The following is a 14,964-nucleotide window of genomic DNA, read 5'->3' as shown; positions in this document are numbered from 1 at the left end:
CGTTGAAAATTAATGAAAATGCATGTTCCCGTTTCCTTCAATGCAGGACGTTAGTTAGTCATGCTTATTAATAAAGACACTTTGTCTGCACTGTACAAGATAATTTACACGAAAGTTTTCATTGGTCTCGTTGCATTTGTGCAGAAATTTGAAAAAAATATTATCTATAATATCCGCACACCAAACAGCATTTTAGTTTGTGTTAAAAAACGGTTTTAATGCGTTTCACAAAATAAAATCGATGCCTATCTGCCGTTTGGTGATATTGGCGAAGTTGAACTATATGAACAAATAAACAACTTTTTTATTTTTACTTGCTTTTTCCGATTTTATCGCATTTCAGTAGCGGCCATGGATATACAAAGCCAATTAGCAGCTGGATATATCACGTATTCAGTTTATCATTTTGATTCGCTTTAACATTTTTAAATATATTTGTACATCGCGATAGATGATAATAAAAATCAAAGTAAAATGAAGCGAATGTGAAACTTCATTTTCTAAAAACTGCAATAATTGTAGAACGGTCAAAAAAGAAAATTCCGCAATCTGTCCACACTGCTTCCGAATTTCTTTGTCGGTGACGTTTTATGCCCCGTAATGACATTCAGAAACTGCTCATCCTTATATGTTGCAGTCTGACTGATCTTTGTTTGCCTCGTTGATATTTTTCAACCATTCATTTTTTCCAAAAATATTCTTAACATACATAGTATCATACATGGTATATTGTAGACAACGACCAGCTGTCTCGAATTCTAACTTTGACCAATCGTAGATGTTGGGAGATTTTTGAAGAATGTGTGATATTTAGTCGGATTAGTTTTTGTGTGAGTAGTAGTGGTAAAGTATATTTATCAGTCAAATGTTTTATGTCCTGATAATGGAAATTATTTGAAAGAACATGGGCAAGATGTTTTAGTTGTTGGCAGAGAGATTCAGCTTGAGAGAATGATACTGCTCTGAACAGTAAGGTATTGATTTTTTGGCCGGTATGAATAGAAATGAGTGAGTATAATATCAGAACCAGACTCTTTCTTAATACTGCTACACTTTATGATTTGTTTTTTTAGAAATGTTTATAATGCAAAAAAATATTCGTCTTTATATAAAGGGTGATTCAATAAGGGTTTCCACATTAAAATAAAAAAAAACTCGGAAGAATATAAAAATACACAAACATTTTTATTTGCCATTTTAAATTAATGTATTACAATTAGGTATGAAAGATGATGTCATTCAGATCACCCCCGTGACTCATGTGACATGACGTAATTCGTTTATTGAAATTTCTTATCACTTTTTGACACAATTCAGGTTCTATGCCGGCTATTTCGCGTCTAATCTTCTGTTTCAGCTCTGGAATAGTGTTTGGTTTATTTCTATACACTCTGCTTTTTAGATTCCCAAAAAAAAAAATCTAGAGAAGTAAGATCACATGATCGCGGCGGCCAATTGATATCGCCGTTACATGAGATAATCCGACCAGGAAACTTGGCCCGCAGCAATTGCAACGTTTCTCTGGATGTATGACCAGTGGCTCCATCCTGTTGGAACCACAAATCTTCAATGTCCATACCTTTCAACTGCTCCCAGAAAAAATCAGATATTATGTTTCGATGATTATCCTCGAAAAAAAAAGGACCATTTATTCCTCCGCACCAAAATGCGCACCGGACAGTCACTTTTTGAGGATGCATTGCTTTTTGAACGATCTCTCTTGGACTTTCTAATCCCCAAATACGAGTATTGTGTTTGCTTACAAAGCCACCAACGTGGAAATGTGCCTCGTCGCTAAAGATGATTTTCGTTGAAAAATGAACCCCTTGTTCTCGTATCCATTCTGCAAACACGCGGCGCTGTTGATGATCTCGAGGTTTCAACTCCTGAGTTATTTGGACTTTATATGGGTGTAGTTGCAAGTCTTTTGTTAAAATTCGCTGTGTGGTTGAATACGTAAGGCCCACTTGCTGCGATCGATGACGAATCGATGTGTTTGGATCTTCGGCTACTCTTTCGCGAACAATGGCAATATTTTGATCTGACCCATCTGCACGAGCACGTTGACGGACTTTGAGGTTAGGTACAGATCCAGTTTGCTCAAATTTTTAAACCACATTCCAAATTGTCCTCTCAGAAGGTTGATTTTGCTCGCCGAAAAATTCACGTAGAGCCCGAAATGCATTTTTTTTATCGACCCTTTTCGTAATAGGCTTGCACAATTTTTAAACTTTGTTCAGTCGTATATTGCTCCATGACTAATTTTGTTTATGTTTTGAGGTTAGAAATCTCAAATGATAATAAACAAATACAGTGGCGTTTCAAAAATATTTCAGATTGTAATGTAATTATGTAATGTAATGTAAGACGAGTAATATTTGCCGCCACATTTATTAAACAAATCATATTTTGATTTCACTTGTTGATGCGTGTCTGTATATGTATGTTATATGGAGTAATTCAATCCGTTTGTTTACAACAATCTCAATGTCAGGATAACATTATTATTGAACCTCAAAGCCATTAGTATTGTATGACATTGTCTGCTGAGTAATGCTGACCAAGAAGCGCGATTCCTCAACGTTCTAGAACTGTTCGACGCCCACGGTCCAGCTACCGTATAAATACCCGGTACGCCGCAGGAACAACAGAGCTTTTCTTAGATTCACTTGATTTTTTGTAAGACTTCCAAATAAAGTAGTGTTTCGAACTTGTGTTATGTTCTAAGGAAGTAGTTTTTAAAAATTGCAGTGTGGCAAGCCTAATACTATACTTACAATACAATATTTACAATAAAAAAGTATTTTTTTAAAGTATTTTGAATACTGTATGAACTACCATTTTGCTCAACGCAATTTTCAAACACCCTAATGCTAGCTAGATATTTGATGACAATTCCAGAGTTGTTATTAAGATTATTTTTCGAAGCTCCCAGAAATTATTAGCAGGTGTATGTGTGTACAACGTTATTGTTTAAGCGTGCTGAATTACTTTCCTCAAATTTGTTTTAACGGTCAAACCGTTTGCTCTTCATTCTTGTATCGTTTAAAATCTACTAGCTATCGACACATTCACAATTCGTCAATTCAGATTTATGCTTTTCGGTACCTGCGGTTTCGATGTGCCACCTTGTATTACAAGTCAGCACATGGTTTGCTTATATGCAATCTTCTGACGTTGCATGTGTCAAATGTAAAAGGAGCAGGGCTTAATATGCCTTTCCTCTGCGCCCAGATATCTCTCTATATGCACATATCATTTGTAAAAATCTATTTTAGTGGCATACTTTATTGAAAATTCCCGTTTCAGAAATATCGTTTAAAATTTTGCCATTATCTGGTAGGGTAATAAGTGTCCAAGTGATACGTGAGGGTTGCCACAATTAAAAGTGCGAAGCATTGTAAAAACTACTTTTAATAATTAGTGCAAAATCATATCACATGGCGAGGAAGTTCCTCGCAAACTTTCATTACAACCATTTAGAACGGGACGTTCTGTACAAGTTGTTTTCTTTTTTTTTTTCTTTGTTTTCTATAGGTTATCAACCTTACTCGTCGCTTAAAAAAAGAGTCTGTTCCGATTATTAATGCCAAATATTTAGTATATTCAAAAGTAGAGTAGTAAAGTTGGAGTTAATATGATCGGAATCAAAGAGTTGGAAAAATATATGTAAACGACATGAAGATGGGAATGATGCATCAAATAAAGCTAAAATATAAGTTTTATGTTATTATATTTTTTTCATTGTTTATTGTTGTTTTCTTCACTTCCAGTAATTTCGTCAATTTGCACATTTTTTGAACTCGATATTAATCTTTATTATTTAAATTTTTAAAACTTGTCCGTCCTTACACTACATGAAATATTAGCAAACTAAGGCACAAAATCATGTTTTTCATTCGCAAAATAATTGCAAGTGGATTTTCACCAACTTTTGAAGTGAAGTTTTCATAGCTGAAATAAAAGATTTACATATAAGCAACGTTGTAATAACACAAAAATACATTCTGGAAGTGAGATTAGATATGCAGTACAGATCAAATTTTTTTTGTTTGAGAGTTTGACAATTGCGTGTTTCTCAGAAAAAGAGACGGAACAATTAGGTAGTTACTTGAAACGGTCATATTCCGCAGTTTAGTTACGTGTTTTTGAGAAGTAAAATTCATTTTCTGATTATAATACATCCATTTTTATTGAAAACTGAATTTGTAACATCAAAAAGTGGATGATAAAATTGTTCATGTAGGTTACTCTTCAGGTTTCTAAATGAACTTCTAATTTTATGAGATTCTAGTGTATAAAAAAATAAAACTTTCAATTCTATTTTTTTAAAATTTACGGATTTATACATCACCTTCTAAATCACATCATCATTTGGTTTGGGGTTCATAATATCAAATATAGGTGCAAGAGGATAAGAAAATTCATTTGCTTTACATTATTTTATTGTTTAAAATATGTAGAATAGATAAAAATTGTCTAGAAATTCATACAGAGGTGGTGTATAGATATTTTAAACATTTCTTTTTTTCTCTCTCTAATTACATTCGACCTTAGATAAATAACTCGGACAACCAGGTAAAACAGAGGGTCCTGCACCGTCAGTAGAGATTGTATTATTAGCACTGAATCGAAGAATTAATAAATAAAAACTAGTTTTGAACCAACGAAGTGTTTTAACTTGGTTTTTATCACAACGAATCTTCTATTTTTATGGCTTGTATTCCCTTTTTCTGCAAGTCCTTCGCTTGTGTGAATGTGATAATTGGCACTTTTGGTCCATTCTTCCAATTCCCTATTACAGTTCTGAACACAGCAAGTATTCCATAATTATAGCAAAAAAAGATAGTAACACACGAAACACAAGGTTTTATAAGTTTATAAATAGTTTCAATAATTTGACACATATTTTTATCTCACACCCTAAGTTCTGAGATTCCGACGGCTAAACTATTCACACGTCTTCACGAATACTGTTTCCTTTAATTTGTCGCTTTTTCGGTATCAAATACCTCAATTAAAATGTATAGAAAAACAAATTACCCTAGAGCGACAGGCAGTTATTCTGCCATACGTGATGACTCATCGAATGTTTACAGTCTATCGTGTCACCGCCTTCTTGTAAGGTCGTTAACAGTGTAAATATCGAAGATTTGTACAAATCACTCTGTAATTTCTAATGAGCTTTAAAATTCGTATACTTCCATACCTGCATCTTACAGTATAACCACAACTTGGAATAAAAAAGCAACCGAGAAAGGAAAATCCTTTCGGGCAGTGAATTATCATATAATCACAAACTTATCATCCACGAAAAAGATAATACAGAAACCTTGAAATATGGAGATATATTGCGGCAACGTGATGTAGTTAAAATTTTGATTCCAGTTGAGGCGTTTTTTCCCTGCACACTTCATTACGCCTCGCAGTTTCCTTTCGCCGAGAAGTTGGCAGAATACCTTATAAGGTTAAGGGGCGCGCCATCCAATTTGTAAAGACGATATTCCGAATGAATTTTTTATTGTATTGTCTCTTTGCTTCCGGCGTCTTTCCTTATTTGTCGGTATTTGCACAAATACGTTGAATTAATTTACGAATGCGGACTGAAAATTATATGAAATCAAGGCGTTCGCTTTGTGAGGTCCAATTCATATTGCGAAAACGTAAATACCCAAATTAAAAACGCGGTGAAAACACTTAATTACGGAAAACAGCTTCTTGGGACGCTTGATGTGTTCTCAAAGGGGAACATATAAAAAATTCTTTGTATCTGTTCGATTAATTTCCTAATATCTAATATAGTATAGTATAGTATAGTATATATAATATAGTATAGATAAAAACATTCCTGGCTACAAAGACGATGTTTGTAGATGCTGCAAGGTACTAGATTTTTATATAAAGCCTACATTTTTGGAAAGAATCGGTAATTGTTTTTCTTATAGTTCTCCTAACGATATACCGTTTTTACGACATAATCCGGTATTTAACTTTGTCAAATTTTTATGGAGGTCTAATCGCTTGGGTTTCTCTTTGTAACCCTTACTGAATAGATTCGCAAAGAAACTTCCACAGGCTACTGTAATACCATTTACAAAACTTCTGGACTCCTCTTGCATTGGTTGTTGTTGAGTCGGACTTGCTAACATTTCGCCAATTATCCTTTTGGCTTATTCAGTTTCAGTTAAGTTCTAAAGAAGCCAACAGGGTGATTGGCGAAACTTCAGCAAGTTTGACTCAACAATAACCGACGCAGGAGTCCAGAAGTTTTGTAAATGCTAAATAGAATAGCAATTCCACAATGACCTTCCAGAACCGTACCTCGGTACTTGTTGAAAGCTGACGGATTTGAGTTTCATCGGTGAGATTCCTCGATTATTATTAGTCCTTGCAGTGAAAAAAATCCATTCTTACTTTAAAATGTTTATTATAAATATAAATGAAAGAGTAAATTTTGCTATAAAACAATATTAGAATATTTATTTTACATCAAAATCATCACTATCGTCACTGGACTCGTCCCCCCACATTAATAATTGACTCTGGTACTGGTGAACATTTTTTTCTTCGATGACATATTCTACACATTTTTTCCAACTAAAAGCATATTTTTTCATACAATAGCGAACTGGAAAAACAACCATTATAAATCAAGTATCTATATTTTAGAGTCATTATGTAATACCCTTAAATTGCAAATCAGTTTAAGCTTTCTAATGTTTTTAATATAGATCAACCTATCTAATGAACTTGAAATCGAACCACCTCAAGTAGGGACTGTTTTAGGAAGATTTATAAAAAGCACACGTAATATCCATTAGAACCTATCTAGTTTTTTTTTATTTTCAGCATCTATCAGAATGAAATACTCATTTTTGTTCGTCATTTTGTGGATAAGTTAATGAACATAAAGACGCTTTATTTTGTGCATTTACGTGACGCTGGATACTTTCCTGTCATAAAGTTCTTGGACACGTAAACCTTGGCATAAAACAGAAAGAAAGACGAACTAATAAACGCTATATTAAAAGCAATGCTGTCCTGGCCATCAAGCACCGCGTAATTAACTAATTTAATTTGCGCACTGTAATTGTAATAGATCCTTCACTTGGTTAATTTTCCGTGGATAAAGCCCTTATGTAGTTGTACAAAAACTTTCGCTTTGTATTCAGTTGGGAAGATATTGCTAATACCGTTCCTCTATCGATTGGATTGGATGGATTGAAAATATGTGAGAGACATTTAATTAAAATTCTAGCTTATTAGGTTAGTAATCATTGTTTCTAAATGCGTTTTCCAAATTTTCGCCACCAAATGAGAAATAATTAACTACGCAAAAGATTATAACTTTTCAGCACGTGTTTTACATATATATTTGTGATGTGGTTTCAGACGAGTCCTGACGGAAATGTGACAACGAGTATACTGACATTCGTCCCTACTGTAGACGATGGTGGAAAATATTTATCATGCAGAGGACAACAACCTCAAATACCAGATAGTGGAATGGAAGATGGCTGGAAATTAGATATACATCGTGAGTAAATTAACATACATAGATAATTTGTATCCTGGAGGTTACCTTCTAATATGAGTTATCGAACCATTCTTATCTTTCTCGTTGCATATGGATATACTGTTTTTGAATAAAACTATTCCACGCCCTAAATAAAAATTTCGAAAATATAGCATCGCCTTTTTAAACAATTTAACGGCAACTATTCATGCTGCGCGATTGATAATATTTTTAACTATTTCTGAAACACGATTGTATGGTGTATATGTCATTTATTTATTACGTTTTATTATTTACTTATTGCTAATTGTTCATATGTTATTGACGTTATAGTTAGTTTAAGATAAAAGCCTGTAAAATTATTTTTAATTGCGTTGGATACTAATATTAACTAAGTACCTCTGAAGACACATGCAGAATAATTAAAAATATATAGTTTTTCCTGATATACAGATACATTGTAATATTAGGAAATGTGTAAAATAAGAGTTGCAGGTGGATTCTAATTAATGCATGAAAGGCTAGAGTGTTGTATGAAAAAGAACTAACTAATTTAACTAAACTTGCCAATTACCAAATCGGTATTCCATTAAAAAATTTATATGTTACCGGCAAAGTATAAAACCAAGGCATTTTGTATAAAACCTAGGTACTTTATAAAATAAATAATGATATTTTTTTACACTTTGCCTAGGCATTTCATAAAATAACTAGGAATTTTATAGAATGCCCATGTAATATTTGGAAAAGTGTTAAATGAAAAATAAAATAAAAGTATTTATTATTCTTTACTTTATTACATCGTTAAAATATGTTTTAAAACCTATTGAAATGGTTGTTAGTCTTTAATTTAACGAACGAAGCAGGAGCATAACAAAAATTTTTCGAATATTATAATATAAAAATATTTATTATTATTAACCCTAATTACAGTAAAATAAACTTAGACGGTCTGATAGGGAGTACAATTTTCGAAAAAAAAAACTATTTTTGGGACGCGTATGGAACGTGCACCACTAACGGTTTGGAGGGTTGATGTAAACTGTTGGATAGGAAATTTTATCAGCTTCAAAAATCGTATCTAGGTATTTTTCTTGAAAGTCGTTAGTTTTGGATTTATTAGCAGAAATAATAAGGGCTCTGGGCCTTGAAATATTAAAGTTACAAAAACTTTTGTAAGGCAAAATTGTTGAGAATATTGTTTTCTACAAGCTGAAAAAAAATCTAAAAAAAAATAATAACAAACCACCCCTATTGCAAAAAAACAAGGGTGGTGAGTGTGATCTCCGCGGTTTTATACTCAGTAAAAAAATCAGACAACGTTCAAATATGTTTCAAAACCTATCGATGCCGCTTTTTCTATTTATTTTTGCAAGGTAAAACTTAAATGGCATTTACTTGAACAAAGTGTCTTTTTTTTAATGCACGTGCATCTCACTGATCCACGGTTCTTTTTGCAAATGCATCTAACAAATCCTTGAGCGGTTCCGACAGACTGCAATGTTGCAATTGACCGTAATGTAATTTCTTTATCTGAAATATCTTTAATTTCTAAAAATCTTTTCTAACACACTGTAAACTGTGATCTGGCATAGAGCGATTTAACGACTCCTTTTTTAGTACCGAGCTGGTACAGTTCATAGTCTGTTTTACTTATTCCTATTGCTAGAACATTGCGAGCATCACTTCGCCTCCTATCAACTTTGGGCACTGGGACTCTGACCGTTGTACCGACAGATACTGAAGGGATATCACTATGCTTTAACATTTTTTCTGCTTGTTGTTTTAGGTTTCTTGTCCCAGAGTAACGATTTTCTGTTACCAGTAGCGTTTTTGAACATAAAGGACGCACGCACGCCCCTCATCACTTTTTGAATCTTCTGGTACAGCACAGATAGAATGAATAGTTTGTTTACATGCTTTGCAACTCTGAGTTCCAGTAGTTTCCTCAAAACATACACAACATACACGAGTAGTATCTGATGGCTCGTGACTCATATCTCCAATATCGAGTGGTTCTTTAGTTACATGCTCTGTACTTGATGGTTCGTTAGTTATATATTATCTGGCTACTAAAAGCTGTTCCGGCGACGTTTTAGAGGTTGAGTTCTGAGAAGGTTCGGTTTCATTACTATCTTCATGCATATTTCATTTTATTTTTGTTCGCCTTCAAGATTTTGCGCAACTTCCTTTGGTAATGATATACCTACTTTTACTTTGCATCCAAAGAGAGTGTCGTAAGGTGTTCGTTTAATTGCAGAATAATAGGCACTATTTGTCAGTAGCTGTACGAATCTTAATCCTTCATCTAACAAAATATCTAACAAAACATAAGAAACCTCTTCCCCCAGTTTCGATTTAAGACCTCTTAACACAACGAATTTAGTTAAATGGTCCTGGTAAACCAATATGAATTTATAGTCACCATCTGGATGTGACTGAAAGTCGATCAAGTCTACTTGACAACGAGAATTAAATTCAGAAGGAATAATAGGTTTGACAACAATACCTTTTCTAACACCCTTTTGTTTTCGTTGACATGGTTCGCAAAGTTGAATATACAGTTCTATATCAGAAAGGGTTACGTTTTTATATCGGCAGTTCTTTAATCATACGATCTCTTCCCCCATGACCAATAGTGATATGAGCTTTATGTAAAACATCGAATAGTACGTAGACGTAGTAAAGTATGTTGCTCCCAGATTCTGTAACAGGAAATATAAGCTTGACATTTTGATCAATTATCAAAATATCATAACGTTTCAGCAACCAATAATCCCGAAGAACCTTTTTCGTTGTTGATTTCGCACTATTAACATCATTAATTAACACTTTGTAGTGATCATCTTCAATATAAACACAGTTATTTGCATTTGAAAGCCTTTTAGTTTTTAATTCTGCATAAAATCGGACATATTATGACACAAAAGGAACGTGTACACGACGAGAGGTATGATGCAGTACTAAACTAAACAGGAACAAAGAAATGAGCGCAGCGCCACAAACATGTTTGCCAGATTTACGCATAATATTCTGTACATTACCGAGTTTTAAATCGGCATTCTATAAAATGCCTAGGAGATGTATAAAATGTAAATTGTTTCACACAATGCCTTGCAGTTTTAGGAATTCTATATAATACCTAGGAATTATATACAATGTCGTATTTTAAACTTTGCCGGTAACATATACAATATAATTTATTTTATAACGTGTCTGATAGTCTTGGGTATTTTATATAATACCTAGTATTTTGTGATAGAATATTATAAATTAGACCTGCATTTTCTTAATGATTTCAAAAACAAAGTTGCAGAGAGAGAAATTTACTCTTTTTATCATATCAAATATATGAATAATATAATTTTAATGTGTGACTTTCGATAAACCTCTGTAGTATATACAAGATACGTAAACTTATCTACAGTGCGATTAAAAAATGTACACCTAAACAATAGTAACACAAAATAAATAACTTGGGGGCGAAACTGAAGTCTGTTAATAAATCTCTTCTTCTTCTTATAATACCATTAAGGACATAAGCTATTACTGGTCCACTTAACTTTATGTACAGCAGCAGTCATTCTTAACTACTGCTTCAGGTTCTTCAGCAACAATGTTCAATGCCCTTTTTCCTAATATTTCTCTTTCAGTTGTTCTGTCCTTTATGGCCAGTAAGGTGGATTTAAGATACCTACACGTAATACCTTTGATGAGGTCATAAAAGTTGCTGTTGACAACATTTTAATAGTTTACGAATCTAAAATTTTACTTACTTTTGGGTGGGGATATTTTTAATATTAAAAAAAAGATATTTATCAACTGTAGACTAATTCTTATCATAATTAATTGAAAAAAAAACATATTTTGTGTCATCTTTTACAAACCCATCTTCTGAGGATTTTAAAAATCACCAACTGAATTATGATATTCTATTGGTTTCTACCAATTATTTAAATAAAAAATAAGGCTCTTCGAATGTGATTTTATTATTGACTGGGAAAAAATTCTCATAACCCCTTTGATTCTAACTTCATTGGTTATCACAAACGTTACGAAGCTCGACAGAATTTTACGTCAAACGAAACTAGATCGTTTACTTAATAATGAATTTTTAAAACTTAATTAAAGATTGCGTCTTTTCTGTTAGTAGAAACGAGATGCAAACGAACTGCGCTCGGAATAAATTTATGCCACGTCGCTTTTTAAAGCAAATTTGACCGGAGGCAGATCGTCGAAATTCGAGTTAAGGAAATTTAAATAATATTTCTACTGCTTTTTGATAGGAGAATTGAAAATCGATTTTTCCTCTCAACACGAAGCAATATTCACTTCCTAGACAATAAAACCAAGTGAACTTCGTCGGATCTTTCAATACCAAAGGAAGCATTGCTCTTAAAAGGAATATTATTGCTATTATTCCGGCACAAATGTAAATCGTATATTACAGAAGTCATTTTCTATTAACAAGAAAATTGTAAATATCAATAAATTGATAAAATAATATTAATGAATCTTACAACGCGTGTTATTGTTAAACATAAGTGTTGTAGAATTTAGTACAATTATAGGATTATAGTAAACACAGCGTAAAAAACTATTATTTTTTAATTATTTTCAATATTATGACACAGAACTAAGTGTAAACTATAAATGTTATTAATGATTTTTACTATGGTAAAGTTACGATAGCAAAAAAATTAAATTACTGTTGGCGTAGTCAGAACAACAACTACCGCGAACCAGATGAATGTTTTGGCAACTGTTGCAGTAACTCCTTTGAACGTGCGGAGAAATTCAAAGTCGAGTACAAAATTAAAGTGGTGCAAAATGTACGGCCTAGGGAATCCAAACTTCTGCAACTTATACATAAAACAAAAGAAGTTGAAGTTACTTTTGAAAACAATTAATCTGCTTCAGTAGTGCACTCTCTGAGAATTCCCACATTTCAGTGAAGACATTTTACCATTTCGATTTCCTATTTTAGTTTAGTTTGTTTTTATAATAATAAGTAGGTAGATATAGATATATATTTGATACAAGACATTAAATGCAGAGTGTTCAATCTAAGTTAGTCAAATCTAAATCGAAATTTTAACTAGAGATTCTATTAAGCAAATCGTCCATTTTCGTAACTTATATTGTTTTGTACCCCCTACTCTAAAACGTCCAATTTTGCATCAATCAAGCGTGAAAATAGTGTCACTTTAAAACAGCAAAACTCGGTCCCGAGCCGCTTCGGACATTTCCGGCACTTTAGTCACGTGTTTGACTGCGAGCAAATATTGGCCCTAGAATTTTGTTTGTCAATTCTGATGGTTACGTCGCACGTCATTGAGCTGAATGTTTTCGTGCTATTTTGCAAATATGTAACCAAAAACTAATGGTCGTAAAAAACGTATAATATGCCAAAATATAATTAAAATGAACTTCTTCAGTCACTCACATCAGTGATACAACATTTTAATTTGACTTAACTACAGAAAAACTCTTCAGGTATATTGTTTGGCTAAGAAATTTCAAAATATTTTATTTTTGTATTTTAAAAAGGAGTTTAAAAAGAAAACAAAAAATGTAGATCCGCGGTTTGCTTACTTAGGCGACTATATGAATTTTTAACGTCAGGATCTAACCATTAAGTAATAAAGACATGAATTAATTAAGTGGCAAAATATAAAAAGTTTAAATTACTCGAAACTTTAGATGAAACTTCACTAATCCAACGAATTGTTAATATAATACTGTTAATCGATATGCAGCTTTTCCGTACATTTCTACTTATGCCCCTACATTTTTAAGAGCTACGTGCGGCTTGTGAGCGTACGTAAGGCCAAAAACACAAAGGTGACAGCCGACCAACGTAATTCATCATCACTTCGATATTAATGGAATCGGAATTCGGAGTATTGTCAAATTCGGCAATTATCAATCAAGTACTCAAAAGTTTTAATACGCAGTGCGACTGAAAATTACGTAAGATATAAAAGAGCTACGTATATTTTTTCAATTCGACGAGATGTGCAAATTGAGGCCTTACAAGGCGCTACTGAACAGCACATAAAAATGTATTCTAAATCAAATCTAATAATAATAAATAGATTGAAGAAATTGTAAATATATTTTTTTATTAATATTTATACTCTTGCCCCATTAAGTAGCAAATTTGGGTGCTAAGCGGCAAAGAAAGTAAGAAATCAAACGAAATGCTCACGATATTTTTGATAAAACAACCTTTTACGAATTACAGACCCCTTGTTTTTTTTTGTTCACGATTATAAATAAGGTCATTCGGTACAGATGCCCCTGTACTGTGTTTAAAATTTCTCCAAATAGAGATTTGTAGTACAAATAGCTTAAAACGGTCCAGAGTTTTTTATCGAATTTTGAATATAGGTATACTAAAAGCTGTTGGAATTTGACAGAGTGTCGTTAGTCAGCAGGATTTAGAATAAGCATTTTCAAAATTTGTTGAACGTTAAATATAAAGCTCTGAGAAAAATCTTTCTCTGCCCTCCTGTCATTACTAAAAAGATCGATATGTTCCAACATCGATTCGCAAGGATTATAGTATCTTTGTCGTCTATTCTCCATGTAGATAACTGATCAATCGAGAAAGCACATATATAAATCGCAGTGAATCTTTTGTACCGAGTTTGTAAGCTAGACAGTACTTTTCTCTTAGCTAAACCTTTCTAAATTCTAACTGACTATAAGTTTATTCCCTTATCTAATTTGTTTTATATGTGCTCGTGAATAATGATGTGTAAAAATTTGTAATTGGTGGCCAATTAATTATTGGAATAAATTTTTTATAAAAAAAAGCTTGGATAAGATAATAGAGTTTTCAATGACCATTATAGCAGCCGCTTAATGCATACTTATTACTTATTTACTTAATATTTTATTTATTTATTTATCCAAGACATGAAAATTATGAAAAGGGAGGGACAATGTATAAAGTCAAACCCAGTAAAGTAAGCAACAAACCGATATTATTCCTTAAATCGTTAATTGATATCGAAAAATTTTAGTTTTTTATTTTCCACCTAAAATTAAACCACATTTTCTAAACTAACCGACGCGACGTAGTCCGCTTATATTATTGCACGGTACACTTTAAATATAAATGATGCATAAGCTTTTCACGTAACGATTTTATTCCTCCATTACTCCCGTATGAGTTAGAATGCAAATGCCCGTAACAAGTAGCCTTAATTTTCGTTGTCCGGTCCACCCAAATAAGTTTTGCATAATATGCCCGATATTAGGGTTTCGAAATGGCCGCCACTAATATTCGTACTCTTCGTCGGACCGACCTTAAATTACGCTCTATCTCTGGCCGGCCTATAACTTACTCTCTGGACTGTATCTGAACCGTTAATTATTAAAAATTTTAGTTTTTTATTTTCCACCTAAAATTAAACCACATTTTCTAAACTAACCGACGC

The 14,964-nt window shown here is 32.8% G+C and overlaps 1 protein-coding gene across 1 annotated transcript in view; it reads left to right on the top strand.

The window, feature by feature from the left end:
• Nucleotides 1–14,964, top strand: part of LOC132708254 (synaptogenesis protein syg-2-like) — a 284,014-nt gene that overhangs the window by 211,686 nt on the left and 57,364 nt on the right. The window contains exon 5 of the mRNA XM_060680448.1: nt 7,393–7,537. Coding sequence (XP_060536431.1) covers nt 7,393–7,537 — 145 coding nt within the window. The remainder of the gene's footprint in view (nt 1–7,392; nt 7,538–14,964) is intronic.

This window comes from Cylas formicarius, unplaced genomic scaffold (genome assembly GCF_029955315.1).
Source record: "Cylas formicarius isolate icCylForm1 unplaced genomic scaffold, icCylForm1.1 PGA_scaffold_10__41_contigs__length_53128322, whole genome shotgun sequence".
Lineage (NCBI taxonomy): Eukaryota > Metazoa > Arthropoda > Insecta > Coleoptera > Brentidae > Cylas > Cylas formicarius.
This window is presented reverse-complemented; position numbering and strand designations above follow the sequence as displayed.